Genomic DNA, 21492 nt, shown 5'->3' with positions numbered 1-21492 from the left:
CCGAAACATCGAATTTCCTGTTCCTTGGATGCTGCCTGACCTGCTGCGCTTTTCCAGCAACACATTTTCAGTTCTGATCTCCAGCATCTGCAGACCTCACTTTTTCCAGAGTCGAGTTAAAGTCAAGTCCAGCACCATGGACAGCTCAGCTAGGGGAGTGGGTTGGGGAAAGAAGGAATAGAAAAACAACAGTGATAAGGGATTCCATAGTCAAGACCAAAAAGACTTCTCTGAGGCCATCAGTTTGACTCCTGAAGGGTCTGTTGCCTTCTTGATGCCAAGAAACAGGAGCATCAGCAGGACATTCTTTTGGGGAAGATGATAAACTAGAGGCTATGGTCAACTTTGGTACCAATGACTTAGGTAGGATTGGGGATATCCTGAAAGCAGATTTTCTGGGAGCTAGTTCAGATATTGAAAGACAGGATCTCTAAAGCAGCAATTTCAGTTTGACTCCTTGTATCTGCTCATGTGCATAGGAATAAGAGAATTCAGTGATTGAGCATGCAGCTGTAAAGCTGATGTAGGAGAGTGAGAATCAGATTTCTGGGGCATTCATACTGGTTCTGCAAAAGATAGAACAAATGAGATCATTGCTTCGTGGAAACTTAGCTTAAAGAATGACAAGAATGACAGCATAATATCCCTGCAGGTTGATTTAAAATCACAAGCTTTCACCTGATGAAAGATCAGTGATCTGAAAGCTTAATAAACCTGTTGGACTATAACCTGGCGTTGTATGACTCCTAGCTTTGTCCACGTCAATCCAATACCAGCATTTCTACATCATCGATATTCTTGGATAAGGAGTTTTCAGTCAGGATAGAGAAGGAAATAAGAAATGTGAGTGTGTAGCATTATTGGCTTAAAGGATTAATCACAGCCATGAGGAGGAATGATGTAGTAAATGATTAATCAAATAAGGTAATATGATTGCACTCAGAAACAAAAAAAAGGAAACAGACACTCTATTAGAATTGGGAAATGGTGAGTGCAGTTGGGTGGATGCCTGGCTTTGCAATGCAGAATGATGCCAACTTAGTGTGGGTCTAATTCCTGAACCAATTGACGTTACTATGAAGGACTCTCCTTTTCACCCTCTCCCTTATTCTGAGGTATGGGATCCTCAGGTTAAACTACCACCAGTCATCTGGCCTGATAAGGCAATGACAACTTCACTTTTACTTTTAGTTATGTGCTACAAACCATCAAATAGTGGGAGAGGGTGAGAGCAGAATATATACAGGCAAATATTTGAAAGCAAATCAACAGGGAAAGCTAAATATCAACTGGGATACAGACAGAGTGAAAGTCATAGAGAGTACAAATTCTTGATCTGCATTCAAGAGGGTTTTGTTTAGTCAGCACATAAGGTGAACAACAGAGGTTGTCATTCTAGATTTGTTGAAAAATCTGTTGCACCATTCTTGATTTGTTCTTTAGGAATGAACTTGGGTGAAGTGGATGAAGAAGAGGTAGGTGTTAATTTTTGGAGGTTGTGATTCTAATACAGTAAGAATTAGCATCATGGAAACGAACAATGATGGTACAGGAGCAAATTGAGGGAACGCAAATTTTCCAAAGCTAAGAAATGATCTGGCAAGAAGTGGACTGGATACAAGTGCTTGAAGCAAATTCAGAGGCAAGTCAGTGGGAAGAATTCAAAATCAAAATTCTACAGATAAGGTGTAGACATGTCCCCACAGAAACAGGGCGTTAATGCCAAATCTAGAGTCCTCTGGTTATTGAGAAATTCATAGGGTAAGGATAAAAAACATTCAAATAACATTCCATGTCCTGCAGATTCTACTGTATCCATGCACAGTCTTTTTGTTCCTATTAAGGACCAGAACGCAAGGCTTCAAATTTAGACAGTAATGTTTTAAATCATGGTGTCTGTTTTTCATGGGAATTTCAATTGCGTAGTATCAACTAAAAGATGTAGATATAGTGCTGAGGTGAGAACTAGTCTTTCTTCAGTGGATGAAATTCAATGGTAATCAATTAAATTAATAGTTGTAAATACACAGGATTGATTTTGCAACACACTACAGCATCAAATCAAATCATCACCTTTTCAACCAATTGATGTAACAGCTGTTCCTTTCATGGTATAAGTTATGCTGTCTACATGATTATGTATGGATTTGAATAACAAAATTCCAACAAATACTAATTCAAGTGTAAATAAATAACTTATCAATGTGTAACATAAAGAACCATGTATGTATCACAAGTGCAATTGTAGTGATACATCTTTAAGTAGATTGGTTATTATTCTATGCACATCAGTAGACAGCAAATAATATAGACAATAATAGACAATAGACAATAGGTGCAGGAGTAGGCCATTGGCCCTTCAAGCCAGCACCACCATTCATTATGATCATGGCTGATCATCCATAATCAGTATCCTGTTCCTGCGTTATCCCCATAACCCTTGATTCCACTAGCTTTAAGAGCTCTATCCATCTCTTTCTTGAAAGTATCCAGTGACTTGGCCTCCACTGCCTTCTGGGGCAGAGCATTCCATACACCCACCACTCTCTGGGTGAAGAAGTTACTCCTCAACTCTGTTCTAAATGTCCTACCCCTTTTCTTAAACTGTGTCCTCTGGTTCTGGACTCACCCATCAGTGGGTGGGTGAGACTCACCCGATGTAGTGCAATACATGATAATTGGTCTTGAGTGAATCTGAAATGACTGTGCAGACATTCAAGTAAGAGACATCATCAAGAACTCTCCAAAACTGCAGATATAGAGAACCATATTTGAATTTACCAATCCCATGAGTGATTGGTGCACTTGCACTCAGGAATTAAAAATAAAAAAGGCACAACAAGGAGACCACAAATGAACACAAGCACAAATTTCACAGATTACATCCTCAACAATATTGTTAGTATAAAAGAAAGCTATAAAGCGTTCTGGTGGTGCAGTGGTGGGGGTCTATATCTGAGCTAGGAGAGCTGGATACAAGTCCCACTTGCTCGAGGTGAACAGGTTGATTAGAAAATATCTTGTAAGCAAGTCTATTTATATTCATGAGCCAACAATGATTTACGTTTTCCATTTATAAAATGTGGAGCTATAAATGGAAGAAATGTTGTCAGAGTATCAGCAGGGCTGATAGAGAACACAATAGCTATTTATTGTTGGATGTAGAAGGTATAATTAAAGTACAAATAAGGAGTTCAAAATGGCATTTACCAAGGAAAAAGATTTTACCAAGGCGAAGGTGATAGGAAAGGTTGTTGGAGGGCATACTGCATGATTAAAAATTGTGGAGCTGTAGAAAGGCTGGAAGTTTTTAAAATGGATAAGTCACAAGACAAAACGGAGGTGCTGTAAGGTTACTGAGAGAAGCAGAGGTAGAAATTGTGAAAGATCTGGCTGCTGTCTTTTAAGCCATGATTCACATATATCTGTTGTCAAAGGACTGGATAATTTCAACTGTTATACCCATATTCAAAAATGGAGAAAGATAAACCTAATTACTGATCAAAGTAGTATCGATTCTTAGCAGTAGTGCACCAGCACGCTGACATTTGGACGAACAGTGGGTTCCAAACTCACAAATACTGGCAGCGGAGCAGAAATGTTACCATTGAGTGTCTCTAATTGGCTAATTAAAGATAGCATGCAGTGTCCTCCTCATGTCCAGAGGTTGGCAGCTCTGAGGAACCATCAGGGGAGGTAGCTGTGGTTGAGATAATCAGAAGACCTCAAGGAGTTCTGTCTTGTTAAGACTGAAAGAAATATTTTAAAAAGTGGGGCAAAAACATGGAGATCAGTGGGGTCATGCATTCTGCGTGTATGGCCTCATATGTAGGTCATGGGCCCTCACTCCAGTGACCTACCTCTGCCCTAAGGTGCCTCAAGAATCCCATTCACTTGGAATATTGACCCAATTGATGATTTAATTATCCTCCACCACCACTCCCTCACCACCTGATGCCAGAAGGAAGAATGCCTCATCTTCCGCCTTGGAACACTTCAACCCAGGTCATCAATGTGGACTTCACCAGTTTCCTCATTTCCTCTTCCCCCACCTCACCCTAGTTCCAATCTTCCAGTTCAGCACCGTCCTCTTGACTTGTCCTACCTGTCTATCTTCCTTTCCACCTATCCACTCCACCCTCCTCTCTGACCTATCACCTTCATCCCCACCCCTATTCACCCATTGTACTCTTTGCTACCTTTCCCCATCCTCCTCTCTGACCTATCACCTGCATCCCCACCCCCATTCACGTATTGTACGCTATGCCATTTTCTCCCCACCCCCCTCTCATTGATCTCTCCACTCTGCAGGCACCCTGCCTCTATTCCTGATGAAGGGCTTTTGCCAAAACGTCAATTGTCCTGCTCCTCAGATGCTGCCTGACCTGCTGTGCTTTTCCTGCACCCCTCTAATCTAGACTCTGGTTTCCAGCATCTGCAGTCCTTGTTTTTACCTATGCTAATCCCATGTCCACCTTCTTTAAGCAATCTCTGTGTATCTGACCCACTTCTGGTATAATACACCAACATGGAACCATGTCAGGCAAGCATCCAGATATGATCCTTGGGATTTTGTCAGCTTTGTATTGTGCTTTCTGAGATGGTGAAAACATTTTCTCCCCACCCCCACCCTCCTCTCATTTATCTCTCCATTCTTCAGGTACTCTGCCTCTTTTCTGAAGAAGGACTTTTGCTCGAAACGTCGATTTCCCTGCTCCTCAGATGCTGCCTGTACTGCTGTGCTTTTCCAGCATCACTCTAACCCTTGTGCTTCCTGAGAGGCAGGGAAACCTTGGGAAATAAGTTGAGTCAGAGAGCTGGATTTCTGAGCATTTGACAAGCATGGTTAAATGAGCTGTAATAATTTTCTTCCACTATCAAATGACTACATGATCCAGAAAGAGAAAAAGTGCAAACATAGAAGTGTTTCTGGCCAGGCTACACTCACTCCGCTGATAAAAACTGAAAGGTGGGAAGTTTCCAAACAAAATGCACCACATTGGGTAGTTTGCACAGTTTGAACTCACTTTACACAGCAGATACTCTCTGTCAGAATCAACTAAGTCCAGGAAGGAAAGGGATTGGAACATTAATTGCAAAACATTGGTGCCTGAAACAGGGACTATACAAATAGAGTGGACTGCCTACTTTCTCCACGAAATTATCTCTATTGTAAATGTTCATACATGTTCAACGAAGAGTTTGTACTTTTCATGATTTGTAAGTTAGTTTGTATTGATTCTAAGAAGTATTAAAGTTCCAAACATTAATGTCTTGTTCAGGAATTAATTTTATTTGTGAAAAAAATAGAGTAATTTGGTAAATGAGGTTATTGTGAGTTGTGGATCCCATTGAATGACAGCCATTACTGAATTAAAAAAAAATCTTTGTAAGACTCTCTGAACTTATTTCATTAATGGATGAACTTTGAGAAGCCAGAATGTGGTCATTGTCAATATAGTGTTCCGACTTTGCAGATTCTAATTCATATCCATTTTCCTCTTTTTCCAAGACCTTATTCAAAGTGGGGGGTGATCACCCAGGTGTTATTTTCACTAGACCATTACTCCAGGGATGCAGGAAACATTCAGGGGTCCTGGGCTCAAATCCTGTCATGGCAGATGGTGGAGCTTGAAGTCAGTAATAATCTGGAATTAAAAATCTAATGATGACCCTCAAACTGTTGCACGACTGCCCTTTAAGAAAGAAAATCTGCTGTTCTTACCTCGTTTGGCCATATTTGACTCCAGAGGTACAGCAATGTAATTGACTCTTAACTGCCCTGTGGACAATCAGAGATGGTTAAGAAATGCTTGTCCAGCCAGTGACATCCATATCCCATGAATGAATAAATAAAAACAGGATAACTGGCTGTGGACATACCCAATCACAATTGGTGGCACAGTGGCTCAGTGGTTAGCACTGCTGCCTCACAGCGGCAGGGACCCGGGTTCGATTTCCACCTCAGGCAAGTGTCAGTATGGAGTTTGCATTCTCCCTGTCTCTGTGCGGGTTTCCTCCAGGTGCTCTGGTTTCCTCTCACAATCCAAAGATGTGCAGGCTAAATTGCCCATAGTGTTAGGTGTGTTAGTCAGGGGTAAATATAGGGTAGGGGAATAGGTCTGGGTGCGTTACTCTTCAGAGGGTCAGTGTGGACTTGTTGGGGCCGAAGGGCCTATTTCTATACTGTAGGGAATCTAATCTACTCTAAAATCACGAATCCTGATAACAGCATTATTCCATCTGAAAGAGTACCATTGAAGGAGATAGAGCGATGGACCAACACAACTTTAATGGGTAAACAGTTTGTTGGGCATCAAATCTCACCAAGCTCTGCTTGGCTGGTTCCAGGTTTCAGCATCAGTGTCCATTATTGAAAAGGAAAATGTTAAGGTCCAGCAGCAATTTAGTGACGTATTGGCAGATGTACCGTCCGCGTCATCCATAATAGCAGAGGATGGAGCCTGGCTCCTGTCATCGTGGATTGACATCACAAATAATTGAGAGAATGTCTGCCTGTATGCAGTCTGTAGTGTGGCTCTCAAATAAGACAGTGCAGCCATGACAATGGACATTGTTGACAGGTCTGTTCCCTGAAAGCACTTGATAAATAACGTGTCTGTGATCAATGCAAAATAGTCATTGAAGTACACCAAACTTCTCATGTGAAGGGAAGTTAGTGAGACGTGGTTGTAGATGACAAAACTGACAGGAGACATAAACTGGGAGCTTCTCTAAAAGTGCTCTCACTTCTTATCCATAGCTCAACACTTCCATCCAATCCCAGTCAGTGCCCAACGTATTGAATCATCTCCCAGTAGACCCTCAATTGGTTAGCATCAGTTCTCTATCTTGTCCATTCTTCAGACCTGAATGTTAATTTTCCTGCTGATTGCTTCATGATGAATCTTAATTCATGATGTGTAGTGAGGTGCATGCATCTTTTAAAGATTATTTTGTGACTTTTCCTCCAGCAGAAGATCAAAACCAGGAATGCACACTGACGACGACACAATGTCTATGATTTGACCACCACTTGTGATGCCATCAATAATGAAGCACTCCATTCAGGACTGGACAACACTCAGGCTAGAGGTGGGTAAGTAGCATTGCTACTATTCAATCTGCCAGGCCATGGTCAAGAGATATTCTAACTAACTCACTTTGATGTTTAATGAAATGACAATCACTGAACCCCTGACCAACAATATCCTGGGGGTTACCATTGATCAAAACTAATTAAACTAGTCTTAAAAATCTGATGAAAAGAGAAGGTCAGAAACTGGAAATACTATGGTTCTTGTGTATACCTGGCTGTGCTCCAAGGATAAGTGTGTCACTTTAATCTCAGTAAGCAATATTTACAAGTTTGCAGAGAGGGAAAACTTTATGTGACTGACATTTCTATTACCTTGTAATAACATAGTTTCTTTGAAGGGTTCTTTCCCCACTGTCTGTTTTTGTTTTCACACAGATTTAGGTGTCTAATAGATCAAAGCTTTTGACATTCATATTATGAATGCCTCTGATTGATTGACAATGTTATGAGAAGGTAAGAAAGCCAATGGATTTCAATGGCAATGCTGAATGGCTGTTATATTTTGACTGGGATTTTAAGAGTTGGCACTCAGGATTCTTGGGGGACTAGATACTCACTCCCACTATTAATTCACAACTCTTTTGACAGGTTTAGAACATATCTCCTAAAAGGTTCCACCAAAATTACTGGGAGCTTGATCTGCTCACTCCTACAATTGAGCCCGTAAGGGTAGTAGTGACATATATGGACTGGCTACCTGTATTCTTGTACCTCACTAGCCAAAATTGATGGAGAAAGGAGGAACTGAAACAGCTTGGAACTGGGCCACACAAGTATGTTTCAATGGCTCCTGAGTCAGCCTAAGCAGCCTCAAGCTTAAAAGAAGCAAGATGTTCACAGAGTTTGGATAGAAGTGCTTAGACGTTGCCAAACTTCTGGAATATAATTGAGAAAGGTTGCAAAGATGTGGAGTTGTCAAATTGATGAAGGGCTTATGCTCGAAATGTCACCTCTCCTGCTCCTTGGATGCTGCCTGACCAGCTGTACTTTTCCCACACCACACTGTTTGACTCAAATTCAAGAGAAACTTGGACACATACCAGATAGAAAAAACAAATAATTAGCTGACATTTTAAAATGATCACACAGCCCAGATGGATTACAATGACAAAGAACAAAACAGAAATGTCTAACCTTACTTTGTATATCATACAGATTTTGAGAAAATTAAAAATCATTCTACTTGAATCATTAAAATGTCTCAGTTGGATTCTGGGCTTTTCTCTGTGTTCTGCACAAATTCTTTTTGCATCAACTCAGCTGCAGTAGCTTCCAATGAAGGAACAGGGAAGCCTTTTAGTGATAACTAAATCCTTCCATTGTGTGTAATTTAATTGCTAATGACCAATATAATTGAGAGATTAGGCATCTCTACCAACAATTAATGTGAAGTTCAATTATGCAGCTTCTATTACATTAAATCCATCAAGGAGAATCAACATCTTGAAATTAAGTGTGATCAAGAGAAAATTAAGCCAGACTGCTGGTCAGAGATTTTGAAAACAGCCTTGTGCAAATACTTAGATTTGTGTTTAGACAAGATTTTTAGATTTTTTAATGAACTTGTTCAAGCATGTTATGAGAACTCTCTGGAGCTTGTGATATTATTATCTGTTGGAGCTTGCTGAGAAGAAATGGGATGGCATGTTTCCTATATTCCAAAAACAGCATGCACTTCAGAAACAACATGTTTTATTAAATTGATTTTTTTTTAAAAAACATCCTGAGCTCATGGATGGTTATTACATAAATGGAATTTTTCTTTTTGCTGCACTTCTAACTATTTGACCCTGGGCTGGTGAAGTTTAGAATAAAATTTAAAGATGGCTGGTAAATCCAGAGAGGGATTCTGGAATTAACATTGAAGAAATAGCCGAAGGAGGGGCAAGCACAGGGACCCGTATCGGTTATTACATCGGTGGAGGCTGGCGGCAACTTTGGCCTGGAGATGGGCTCAGCCCAGCATCCAGTAGTTCGGGATTCCTTTGGGCTGTCTTTGCAAGGTGTACCTTCCTGGGATCAGTGATGAGATTGGTGGCTGTGGCAGAGTCTCCCAGCCCGGGTATTCCAGCAGACTTGCGTGGTGGCCTTGCAGCAGTACTGTTATTTCTAATGCCACGAATCAGGAATTAAACGAAAATGAACATTGTCTTAAATTGGCTTAAATATGTTGCTGGGCCAAGAAACCCAGGTTTAAGTCCCACCTGCTCCAGGGGTGTGTAATAACATCTCTGAACAGGTTGTTGGAAAGTACCTACAGCACCTGGGCTGGTGTGACAGTGCTTATGGGCTTGAGTTCCACCTGTCCAGGACATATGTCATAACATGCCTTAACAAGTTCATTAGAAGTGTTTTGAGTCTTACTCTGTCATCATCATTAGGCACCTTCACTACAAAATTCACATAAAATTCAATTCCTGACTGACACAGATTAATACTAAAAAGCTTTGCCAAACTGAGCACTAATTATCCACCTCCATTCTTTTCAAAGATACCACTAGGATAGCTTCTAAAGGAAATAATGTAGTCAGTTATTGTGGAGTTTTGAGGTTTGGAGTGGAGTGGATTGATTTTGCATCTTCCTGTGTTATATCCATTTGGTGGTACTCTACGACAGAACTAAAGAAGAGTAAACTTCTGTTGGTTAGTTTTGCTTGAAGAACATGAAAAACTCAAAGGGGAAGATTATCATGCTGAAAATGTTTTTTAAAAATGTACTTGCATTAATAAGATGGTAACCAAACTAAATCAGAATTAAAAAGATGGAAGAACAGTCCTGATCCTCACTTTAGCCTGTTTATTGTCAAAAGACACAGTTCAACAAAGCCCTGTACGTATTAATTGTTTTTGATTGACAAAGGATGGGAACTTATGTTCCTTCATCCTCTTTGTATTCACACCTATCATTCTTCTTACACATCCAACCACAAATAATATAAACTTGAACATTGCTGGGAAATGGCGTTGTTTTTGTTGAATCAGGACAATTTGCAAGAAATACCATATTAAATGACATTGAGAGGAGAGTGTTGATTGATTTGTAAGTAGACTCTGATTAGTAGAATTTTTACCATGGAGAATTGATGAGTATAAAATCAAAAGCTTTGACAGAATCTGTTTTTTTCCAGCAGTACTTAGATTCTATATAACCAAATAACTGTATAATATTAAGTTGCCTGTTATTGTAGCAGAGAAATACATGTAGAATGTAAACCCAGGTAATGTGGACCCTTGCAATAGGGTGGGAAAGTTAAATATCAACATGGGTTCTGGTGTCTCTAATTGAACAGTCAGAACAATCTGCAAGGAACTAGAAAAAATTCATGATGCGCCTAACTAGCCAATTTTGGTCAATTAGGGGCTGCTTGTTTTTGGCAATTGCACATCATCCTGACTGGTTTCTTTCTATCTAGTTTTTAATTTTCGATAAGCAAAATAAATTGAAACATTTTACATCATTCAAATGACAAAAACACTCCAAGCAGAAGATTGATTTGATGATTTAACAGCAGCTCAATACTGTTTATGAAGTAATATATCAATTATGTACCATTATCTTCTAAATGTCGCAGAAGAATGGAGCTTGATTCTGTGCCTTCCATTGTGTAATCCAGTGCAATATTCCCATTGATATCTTGTAATAATACATTGGCTCCAGCCTGAGAAAACAATGTGACAATTTATTAACATATATCTCTGTATGACAATATGTCACATTTGGACAAGTAATACAGCTTTTATTATTTATATCAGTTAATAATATACTCTTGAAGAAGTTTTAAATAGCTTATTTCAGAAACAAATTATTTCCTTTGTGCATAACTCATTTTTCCACCAAATAATGGTAGCCATGTCTTCAGGCATCTCAGTCCCATACTCTAAAATTGCTTTCCTAAATCTCTCCAATCTCTCTCATCATTCAAGATTCTCTGTAAAGTTAGCCACTTTAAGCATCCCTCCTAGTATCAAATTTGATATGGATGTGCCGATGTTGGACTGGGGTGGACAAAGTCAGGAGTCACATGACACCAAGTTATAGTCCAACAGGTTTATTTGAAATCACAAGGTTACAGGGCGCTGCCCTTTTGCTCGGTGAAGTCCTGACAATGGAGCAACACTCCAAAAGCTTATGATTTCAAATAAACTTGTTTGATTATAATCTGGTGTCTTCTGACTTTTGACAGCATCTACCTTTACTTGGTGTTTTTGTTTTCATTTTATCAAGTTATCATTACATAAAATATTTTGGGATGTTTATCTACATTAAAAGTGAGATATAAAAGCAAGTTGTAGTTGGTTGCCAGTTTTCTGCCAAATTACTTCCAAAATCTGTTCTTGTGATGCGCTAAAAATAACCACACTGTCCTGTGCTGGTGGTTGTAGGTTTTACCTTGAGTCACAACAGACCACGGAGGGACGGAGCTCCCACCATTGTGGTATTCTGTAGGAAATTCCAGGATTTTAACCCCATAACAATAAAGGAAAAGCTATAAAAGTCCAAGTCAGAATAATTTAGCTTAGAAGTGATTGTGTTCCCATAGCATTGCAATCAAGTATGTATATGCTGCAATGCTGGAACACTGAAAGTTCAGTCAGGAACCAATCTTTGTGAAAGCTCAGAAACAGGGCTGCAACATGGTCGCAACATTTTGAGTAGAGCTCTGGACCAGAAATGCCGGATAAGGAAGAAATCGATTGAGACTAGGCTATATGTTAAGTCATCTGCTGTATCATTCTATAAGGTCAAAGGAAAATTATACATTAGCTCAGCTTTTCCACATTATTCTCACATCCCGTGATTCGTTTTGGTGTCCCAGAAATCTATCAATTCCAGAAGTGAATGCACTTATCAACTTCTCACCTATATTTGACACACGCAAGAAATTCCAAAAATTCACAATCCCCTGAGCTGTGAGTTTTCTCCTTACCCCACGGGCGGCACAGTGGCTCAGTAGTTAGCACTGCTGCCTTACTGCGCCGGGGTCCCAGATTCGATTCCAGCCTTGGCCAACTGTCTGTGTGGAATTTGCACATTCTCCCCGTGTCTGCGTGGGTTTCCTCCAGGTCCTCTGGTTTCCTCCCACCTTCCAAAGATGTGCAGGTCAGGTGAATTGGCCATGCTAAATTGTGTTAGGTGCATTAGTCAGAGGAGGGGAGGGGTGGGTTACTCTTCAGAGAGTCAGTGTGGACTTGTTGGGCCGAAGGGCCTATTTCCACACTGTAGGGAATCTAATCTCAATCCAAAGTGACTGACCATTTACCCTGAGACTAGCACCTACCTGCTAAAGAGATGCATAGCAAGGAAATAGATCCTTCACTCCAACTCATCCATGCCAACCAAACATCCTGAATTAATCTCATCCCATTTGCCATCATTTGGCGCTCTAAACCTGTCCTATTCTCAACTCTCCCCAGCCAGCGAAAGTTTGTCAACATCTAGCCCCATGAGAGTTGTGTATATTTTACTAAGTTCTCTACTTATTTGCTGAGCCTGAGAGAGTATGGGTTCATTTTATTCAATCTGTCCTCTGAGGGAAGCCCTTTCATTTCAGGAATTAATCTCCTGATTCTCCATGGTACTCTCACTATGGCAACCCACTGTTAGCTAAGGAGACTAACACTCCACCTATGGATTCACTAAAGCCTCATATTTGCATGTATATTTCCTGACTCTTTCAGTCCAATTCCTTTGCAATAGAAGTTAGTGTGAATTATAAAAGCAAAGGTTTAAAATATGATACACCTAAGAATCGATTCCTCTGACTCATAGGAAACTTGTGCTCAGCAAAAGAGATAAAATAAGTTTGTAAGAATTATATAAAGAGTACATTAAAAATAGGTTTGCGAGAGATATCAAAATAACACCCTCTTTTCAATTCTATTGTATTAAGAAAAAGCAGAATATAGGAACAATATCAGCTCCTTTGCAATGTAATATGGTTAATGAAAGTAAGGAAATATTAATATTTCTGATTAATTTCTTTGCATCAATATTTATAATAGATAAAGAAGATACTACAGAAGATATGCCAAAATAACCTAATGTTGAATTATAGACAGGGACTCATTAAAATTAAGGAAAATAACAGAAATTTAGAAAACCGTGCTGGTAAAGCATAAAACATTCCCAGGAGCTGGGACTTAAAGGAAAGGAAAGCATTACTGATACCCTAACTATAATTGTACATCACTCTGCTATTTAAGAACTAGAAGTAAGGGCAGGAATCCATGGAAATGTAGAGCAGTGGTTCCTAACCTTTTCAGTAACAAGGCACACTTCAATGAAACAAAAAATTCCACAGCACACCCACTTCTTTTATACTGCATGTGTGGAATCATAGTCTACGCATGATTGGTGCTGTAGTGTTGCGTGTGTGCAGTCAATAGCGGTGCTTGGTGTCGACAGATACTGCCTTCAATGATTGATATCAAAGCTCTGGGAAAGATTGAAAGCATGAGGAAGGCCTTGATGCTCCAAGGGCTGCAATTACACAGGGCATTGGTGAGGCCTCACCTGGAGTACTGACTGCAGTTTTGGTCTCATTCTCTGAGAAAGGAAGTCCTTGATGCTGCGATAGTTGATTGCTGGGATGGCAGGACTAATGGAAAGATTAAGTCAGTTAAAATTGTATTCACTGGATATATAAAAGAACGGGAGGGGACCTCATAGGAACCTATAAAGTTCTAACAGGAAAAGGCAGGTTGGATGTGGGAAGGGTGTACCTGATGGTGGGGAAGTCCAGAACCAGGGGTCATAGCTTAACAATAGGGGGTAAGGAATGCAATGAGGAGATGTTTATTCACCCAGAGAGTGGTGAGCCTGTGAAATTCACTGCCACTGGATGTAGTTGAGGCCAAAACCAATGTGCTTTCAAGAAAGAGGTAGATATAGCTCCTGTGGTAAAAGGATCAAGGGATACAGGGGGAGAGGGCAGGATTAGGCATTAAACTCAATGAGCAGCCATGATCACATTGAATGACAGAGCAGGCTCGAATGGTCGAATGGCCTACCGCTGCTCCAACCTTCAAGGTTTCCTGAAAAGTTTGAAGCCCAGTTCGTACCCTGCCATGGCACAATACCAGATGGAAACCATTAGTCTTGCTCCTTTTTCAGAAATTAATATAGCCTATCATCAAAGATAAAGCCCTGCATAAGAGACTGCTTGGTAAAGTTGAGACTCATGGAATTGAAGGTAAATTATTCACCTGCTTTAGAAAATAGGTGAGTGACAGGATGTGAAAAATAGCATGTGCTAGGTTTTATGCTGTGGCTTTAAATATTCACTTAATGGGCAAGACAATGGAATAGAAAGTCATATGTCCAGATTCATTGAAGACAGAGATAATTAGTCTTGTGTGTAATGTAGATAAGATATTGCAAAGTGGTATTTATGGATTTAGTGAATGGGCAAATGGATTTCTGCATAAGCAAAAGAAAGGTCATCCACTTGTACCTAAAAAGAGCACTTCTTTAATTGGATATAGATACTTGATCAATAAAACATTCAGCACGATTCAGAAAATAATGAAAAAGGCTCATGGAATGCTGGTCTTGAACCTTACAGGAGTCGAATACGTTTGAGCAAACGTACACTCAGCATACAAAGCCCTAGTCAAACTGCGCCGAGGATATTGATAAACCATTTTGAGCACTGAGCTTTCGGAAGGATGTATTGGCTTTCTGAGGGAGTAAAATGGAAACTTACTGGAATACCTGGTTTTTAAGAGTTACATTTCAAGTCACAATTAAACAAACCAGGTTTTTTTTTTGCAATTTATAAGTTTCCAGAGTAATTTGATTGATGCATTTAAAATAATGCTCAGTGATTAGCACAGTACCAGGGACCCAGGTTTGATTCCAGCCTCAGGTTTCTCTCTGTGTGGAGTTGCACATTCTCCCCGTGTCTGCCTGGGTTTCCTCCAGGTGCTCTGGCTTCCTCTCACAGACCAAAGGTATACAGGTTAGGTGGGTTGGCCAAGCAAAATTGCCCATAGTATTCAGGGATGTGCAGGCTATTTGCATTAACCGTAGGGAATGCAAGGCAATTGGGGTAGGGTAGGTGTGTGGCTTTAGGTAGGATGCTCAATGGGCTGAATGGCCTACTTCCACACCGTAGGGATACCATTCTTCTCTATAATGATTCTAAACAATTCAAAATCACACAACACCAGGTTATAGCCCAACAGGTTTAATTGGAAGCACACTAGCTTTCGGAGTGATGGTCCTTCATCAGATGAAGGAGCGTCGCTCCGAAAGCTAGTGTGCTACCAATTAAACCTGTTGGGCTATAACCTGGTGTTGTGTGATTTTTAACTTTGTACACCCCAGTCCAACACCGGCATCTCCAAATCATGACTAAACAATTCAGTTCGTTTGTTTTGCTTAGGAATATGAATTCAGGTGGCTGGGAGTTCAGGTTGCTTCTTTAAATGCTAATAGACCCTTGTAAACATCTTGATAATTAAGCTACTTCAAATTAGATATTAACCTGACTCCTCTGCATCCTTTCCAAAACCGCACTAACATCCACTATACACAGCAATTATAATTCTCTAATTAACTTAATCACGTTCTTGTATTTATTTATTTATGAAGAGCTGAGGGCCATCTTGAGTAAGTGAGTGGCTCAATGACTCAAGTTTCTTCTTCCTTCCTTGGTTTTTTTAATGATACCTTAAAGTCAAACAACATGCGATGTTTCCGAGGTAGAACATAGATTTAACATAACATTCATTTTTATTTAATGATTTGAAATGGATCTTAGTCCAGCCAAAAACTGCTTACATGCATGTAGTACTTTAACATAACAAAATGCTCCACAGTGCTTCAATAACCTTTATTAAACAGAATGCTTTAGATCTTCCTCTGAGTCATGACACTTAACAGGAGCAAGTGTCTAAAAGGGTACCACGAATTCTATCTGAAGATCTGACGGTTAATGTGATGATGAACCACGTAAAGAAATACACTGTATTAGGTCACATTCCCATAAGCATAATCAAAGTGCTAAGTTTTAAGAACCTCTTTAAGGAGGAAAATATTTAGGGAGTGGATTTCAGAGCGTAAGGCTTATGCTTCAGTGGGAATTGCTGGAATCCATTATTAACAAAGTTGCAAGATGATATTTAGACAATCATAACACATTCAGCCAGAACCTTTATGGTTTTACAGAAAAGAAATCATGTTTGACAAATTTATTAGCATTCTATGAAAATACAATAAGCAAGGCAGATAAAGGTGAACCAGTAAACATAGCATTTCTGGATTTACAAAAGGCAGTTGATAAGTGCCAAATCAAAGGTAACTAGACAAGGTGAATGCTCTTGCTCTCAAATCTACAAGAACTGTGTTGTTATTTACAGATTGAGTTTCAAATCTATCATTTTCTCCTACCTTCCCATGAAAAATGATCCCATCAATGATTTGCCCTGACCACATTACCCTCCAGCCAAATCAACCTTATAGCATCCTCCCAACTCCAAACATCCCATTTCCATCTCTATCCCAAACAGGACAATCCTGGTAAAGTTATTGTTTTAGCTGTTCCCATCCCACTGAACTTACTTCTTCCTATTTTATTTATCTTTATAACTCTTGTCCAGTCTCTCGGCATGCACAGCCATGATTGGTTGCATGCCTTATATTATTTCAATGATTTCTAGTTTTCTGGTCCTAACCACTTCGTTTTCATCTTGGATGCTTCATCGCTATTCCCCACTAGAATGGGCTAAGGGAACTCCACTTCTTCCTTGAACTGGGCCACGATCTGCCAACAACATTCTCCGTCTGACTGAACTTGTTCTCACATTAATCAATCTATTCTTTTACTTGAATAAAAGGTGCATGTAAGAGTATCCACATAGTTGCAAGGTTTGGCTGCCTTTTTGTAGGGACCCCTTTTTCAACTACTTTTTCCAATAAATTGAGCACTGAATCAGTGCTGTTGCCTGATTTCACTGAGAACTCAAGAATCTTCATCAGCCTTGCTTACAATTTCCACCCATCCCTTGGCTTTGTATAGTTCATTGCCGATTCTTCCCTCCATTTCTACATTTCTAGTTCTGGGGACTTACTGACAACTGGATTATAATCCCTCTGACTCCCCCTGCTTCCTCTTCTACATTTCATCACACCTTGCTTCCTAAAACTCTTGTGTTGACACAATCTTCCACAATAAAACTTCTGATAGATCTTCCTTTCTCCTGAATTGGGGATTCCTCCTTCACCTTGGTTTATGAGGCCATCAATCATACCTGACCCATATCCTACACTCACAGTCACGATTTCTCCCTACCTCCCAGAATCATGGGTTTCCCTTGTCCTCATCTGTCACCCCACCTACCTGAGCACACAATGGATTATCTTCTGCCAGTAGGACTCCACAATGAAACACATTTATTCTTCCTATCCCCACTCAGCATTCCCTCCCCAATATCTTGGTTCACTCTTCAATCACTCTACACACTTCATCTCTCTTTCTCTTTCCTGGTACTTTCTCAGAGGTAGTAGATGATGTAACACCTGCCCTTTTGGCTCCTCTCTCCTGCAACATCCTGGGTCCTCCTCAAAAAAAACTCTTTCCAGGTGAAGAAGTGTTTCTTATGATTTAATGTCACATGCTTTTGTGTTCACAATGTGCTTACCTCTGCATTACGGTGACCAAATCCAGATCAATATCACCTCCATTCAGTCCACAAGCTTGATGCCATGTTTGTGATGGTTTGTCATTTTAATTCTCCACATTACTGTATAAGAACTGATATCTCCATCCCCAGCTTGCATCACTCTCCCATTGAAACTCAAGGTACAAAACCTTACCTTTCAATTAACTCTATTACAGCTTTCTGGACTCAACATTGTATTTGATCATTTAATGTTTCAAACTCTGTATTCCCCCTTAATCTTGTTTCTTTTCTTTGTTTCTGGATGGAGCTGTTCATTAGTCTGCCATTCATAGAAGCCCTACAGTGTAGAAGCAAGTCATTCAGCCCGTTGAGTTCACACCACCCCTCCAAAGAGCCTCCCGCCCATACCCACACACCATCCTGTCCCTGTATTTCCCATAGCCAATCCCCCTGACCTGTACACCTTTGCACTGTGGGAGAAACCAGAGCACTCAAAGGAAAGACATGGGCAGAACATGCAAACTCCACACAGAAAGTTGCCCGAGGGTGAGGCAACAGTGCTAACCACTGAGCCACTCAAAGGCACCTTGAGCAAAGCTTCTCCTTTCTTTATTACAATCATTGCCATTTTCTTTGCTTTTTGTATCATGACATTTTTTATGTTTTCCACCTTATCACAGATTTTCCATTTTGTTCTTTCCCCACACCCCAGATTCAAAACAATTACACTTGCATCTGCCTCCAGTTCTGAAGGAAAGTCTTTGATCTGAAAGTTTAACTCTATCTCCTTCTCCACAATTTTCCCTCATGTTTTATTGTTGTTTTAGGAAGAAAGCATTGTGTGAGGAGAGCCTGCAAAGAGATATAGGTTGAGCGAGTGGTCCAAATGTTTGGCGGATGCAACGTAATGTGGGGAAAAAAAGTGTGTTTGCTCACTCTGGGAAGAACAGAGAAACATGGTATTTAAATAGAGAGGAAAAATCAGATCAGCCATGAAAGGCAGAGCAAAGCCAAGGAACAAAGTGGTGTACTCTGGCTCCTATTATCTTATATTATGTCTTTGTGGTCTTAATCATGGTGTGAATAAAGTAGAAGTGAAAGAGATGTGACACAACAGTTAGCAACAGATCACCTGAATGTCAGACTTCACCAAAGAGAAGGATGCTGTGGAATTACAGGAATTGAGTTTGGAATAGGGACCAAAAATATAACCTTCAGTTTTCCAATATTTAATTGGAGGTTATTTCTGCCTAACCTGCACTGAATGCTCGAGTTGTCGAGAGAAATGTTGGTGGACTAGAGCTCGGTGTCATCGGTGTACATGTTTAAAGTAATGCTGTGATTTTTGATGGTGTCACCAAGGAGCAATCTGAAAACTAGAAGTGAATCCAGGATCAATGCTATGCGACCATGAAAGTAACAAGATGAGTGCTGAAGGATGTGCCACATAACGTTGTCTGTGGTTGGATACCCAAGAAGGGAACCACTCAATAGTGGGCTCCTCAAATCTGGACGAGAATGGAGAGGTACTAGAGGAAAATAATGTTGTCAAGGATGAAGAGTGTAAGTATACTCTTGCTATAGTCAGATAGAATGTTGCATGTAGCTTTATAAGAGTGAGACAGCAACCTGATTCAGACATTGATTTCCATAAAAGGTGGGAATGATTAGAGAGGAGACAACATTTTTTTAAAAACTCATTCATGGAACATGAGTTTTGCTGGTTTGACTGGCATTTATTGCGCATTCATAGTTAGAAGTTGAGAAGGTGGTGATGAGGTAACTTCTTGAACTGCAGTTTTCCATTTGCTATAGATAGACCAACAATGCAATTGGGGAAAGAGTTCGATGACTCTTTGAAAGAAAAACAAACTTGGAAATGGGACTGAAATTTGCAATAAAGGCAGGGCCAAGGCCCATTGTCCTAAGGAGTAATGTGGTAGATTTAGGAAGAGAGGAACAACACCCAAGAGAGAATCTTTAATATGAAGAACATGAGGGACAATTAGTTGTTAATATGGTCAATGGAACAGGAGCTTAGCGATGGCATGAGGAGAGATAGAAGAGAGAGACTAGAGAACGATGAGAGTACATGGGGTGGAACATGGGGAACTTCAGTGGAAGATTCATCAGGGAGGTAGTAATAAAAAAAGTCCATGTGCTTTTTTGCACTTAGCTTTGGAGGAGAAGATGGAGGAAAGGGGTTCAAAAAGATAGCTTTCAATAAGGGAATCTGGGGCTATATTTGTATTTCTGGAAGATTCCAGAAGAGTGAGTTATTTTGGCAGAAGAGAGCAGAATATATTGTCATTTCATGTGGCCCAGACATATCTGGATGGCTAAAGCTGCAGTCTGTTGTATTCTTACGAGCCTGCACCAGTCAGGCTTAAGGGCGCACAGATGAAGGCCATACTGGGAGAATAACTGCAGTGACAGAAAGTCAACTTTATGAAGAACTAAAAGGTACAATAGAGATGACAGCATGGTTAAACAAATGATTGACGGCACAAATGTCACTGACAGTGAGCTAAAGACACAATTGTCAGGATATCGAAAGTGGAACAATAAGCAATAGTCCAGCATGCAGACAATAAATAGAGTGTGACCTGGCAGCCCATTTTACACTGAGGTGAGCGGCTTTGTGAACAAAAATAAATTCACAAAATTCCATAGTGAACAAAGTAATTTTAGCAACAGTGAACCTTTTTGTACAGAAGACATCACGATATTTTGAATTGCAGTCAAGGCAAGTGGAAACATTTTCAAGGATGCAGAAGCTAGGTTTAGCAAGGAGTCTTAAGACAAAAATGACAAATATTTAGTTGAGTAAAAGAACCTAAAAACATATCCTTTTTGCAACCTATTTTCTCACTTTTTGTGATGAGTTGATTGTTTAGAGTAGTTGTATTCATAGTACTTTTGATACACCTGGGGAAAGAGAGATATTGTCAGAAAACAAATAAAAATGTCACATTGTCTAAGATTCTAATTTGTGTGAACACTCCTGAAACTGATCGAAATCAGAAAACTTTTAATGAAGTGTGTCACTCTATCATGTTATGTGACTGGAATGAAGAAGGGTATAGACAGGGTGGATAGAGACAAGCTTTTTCCCAGCGTGAAGGATTCCATCATGAGATGTCACACTTTCAAGCTGAGAGGTGGAAAGTTTAACAGGGATGCACATGGCAAGTACTTCACACAGAGGGTGGTAGGTGCCTGGAACGCGTTGCCAGCAGAGGTGGTAGAGGCAGGCACGGTAGATTCATTTAAGCTGTGTCTGGACAGATGCATGAGTAGGTGGGGAGCAGAGGGATACAGATGCTGAGGAATTGACCGATAGGTTTAGACAGTACATTTGGATTGGCACAGGCTTGGAGGGCCGAAGGGCCTGTTCCTGTGTTGTAAATTTTATTTGTTCTTTGAATATATCTACAGGATTGTTCATAAAAGGAAGTAACAATTAATCTAAACAAAAGGCCTCTACTTCTACACAGCTATTAAGGCTGTGCAGTAGACAAACTATTGTTCAATTTCTGAACTTCTAAAGGAGCCAAAGACTAAAAGCCAGTTGTTAAATATGGGTCAGATCTTTCACAACAAGAGGAAGCATCAGTATCACTCAGTATTGACCATCAAAGTACATAATTATTGAATTCATTCGAATGAATGTTAAAGTTACCTACAACACTGGAATGAATCCTTACAAAAATCAGCAAATGATTGGCTTTATTTCAGTAGGAAAATGAAAATCTGCCTGTGAGTTA

The 21492-nt window shown here is 40.0% G+C and overlaps 1 protein-coding gene across 1 annotated transcript in view; it reads right to left on the bottom strand.

Moving 5' to 3' along the window:
• The window catches only part of myo16 (myosin XVI), a 351480-nt gene that overhangs the window by 259965 nt on the left and 70023 nt on the right, over nt 1-21492 (bottom strand). The window contains exon 4 of the mRNA XM_060826459.1: nt 10650-10758. Coding sequence (XP_060682442.1) covers nt 10650-10758 — 109 coding nt within the window. The remainder of the gene's footprint in view (nt 1-10649; nt 10759-21492) is intronic.

This window comes from Hemiscyllium ocellatum, chromosome 6 (assembly GCF_020745735.1).
Source record: "Hemiscyllium ocellatum isolate sHemOce1 chromosome 6, sHemOce1.pat.X.cur, whole genome shotgun sequence".
NCBI classification, from domain to species: Eukaryota; Metazoa; Chordata; class Chondrichthyes; order Orectolobiformes; family Hemiscylliidae; genus Hemiscyllium; species Hemiscyllium ocellatum.
The sequence above is the reverse complement of the archived record's forward strand: the minus strand, read 5'-3'. Positions and strand labels throughout refer to the sequence as shown.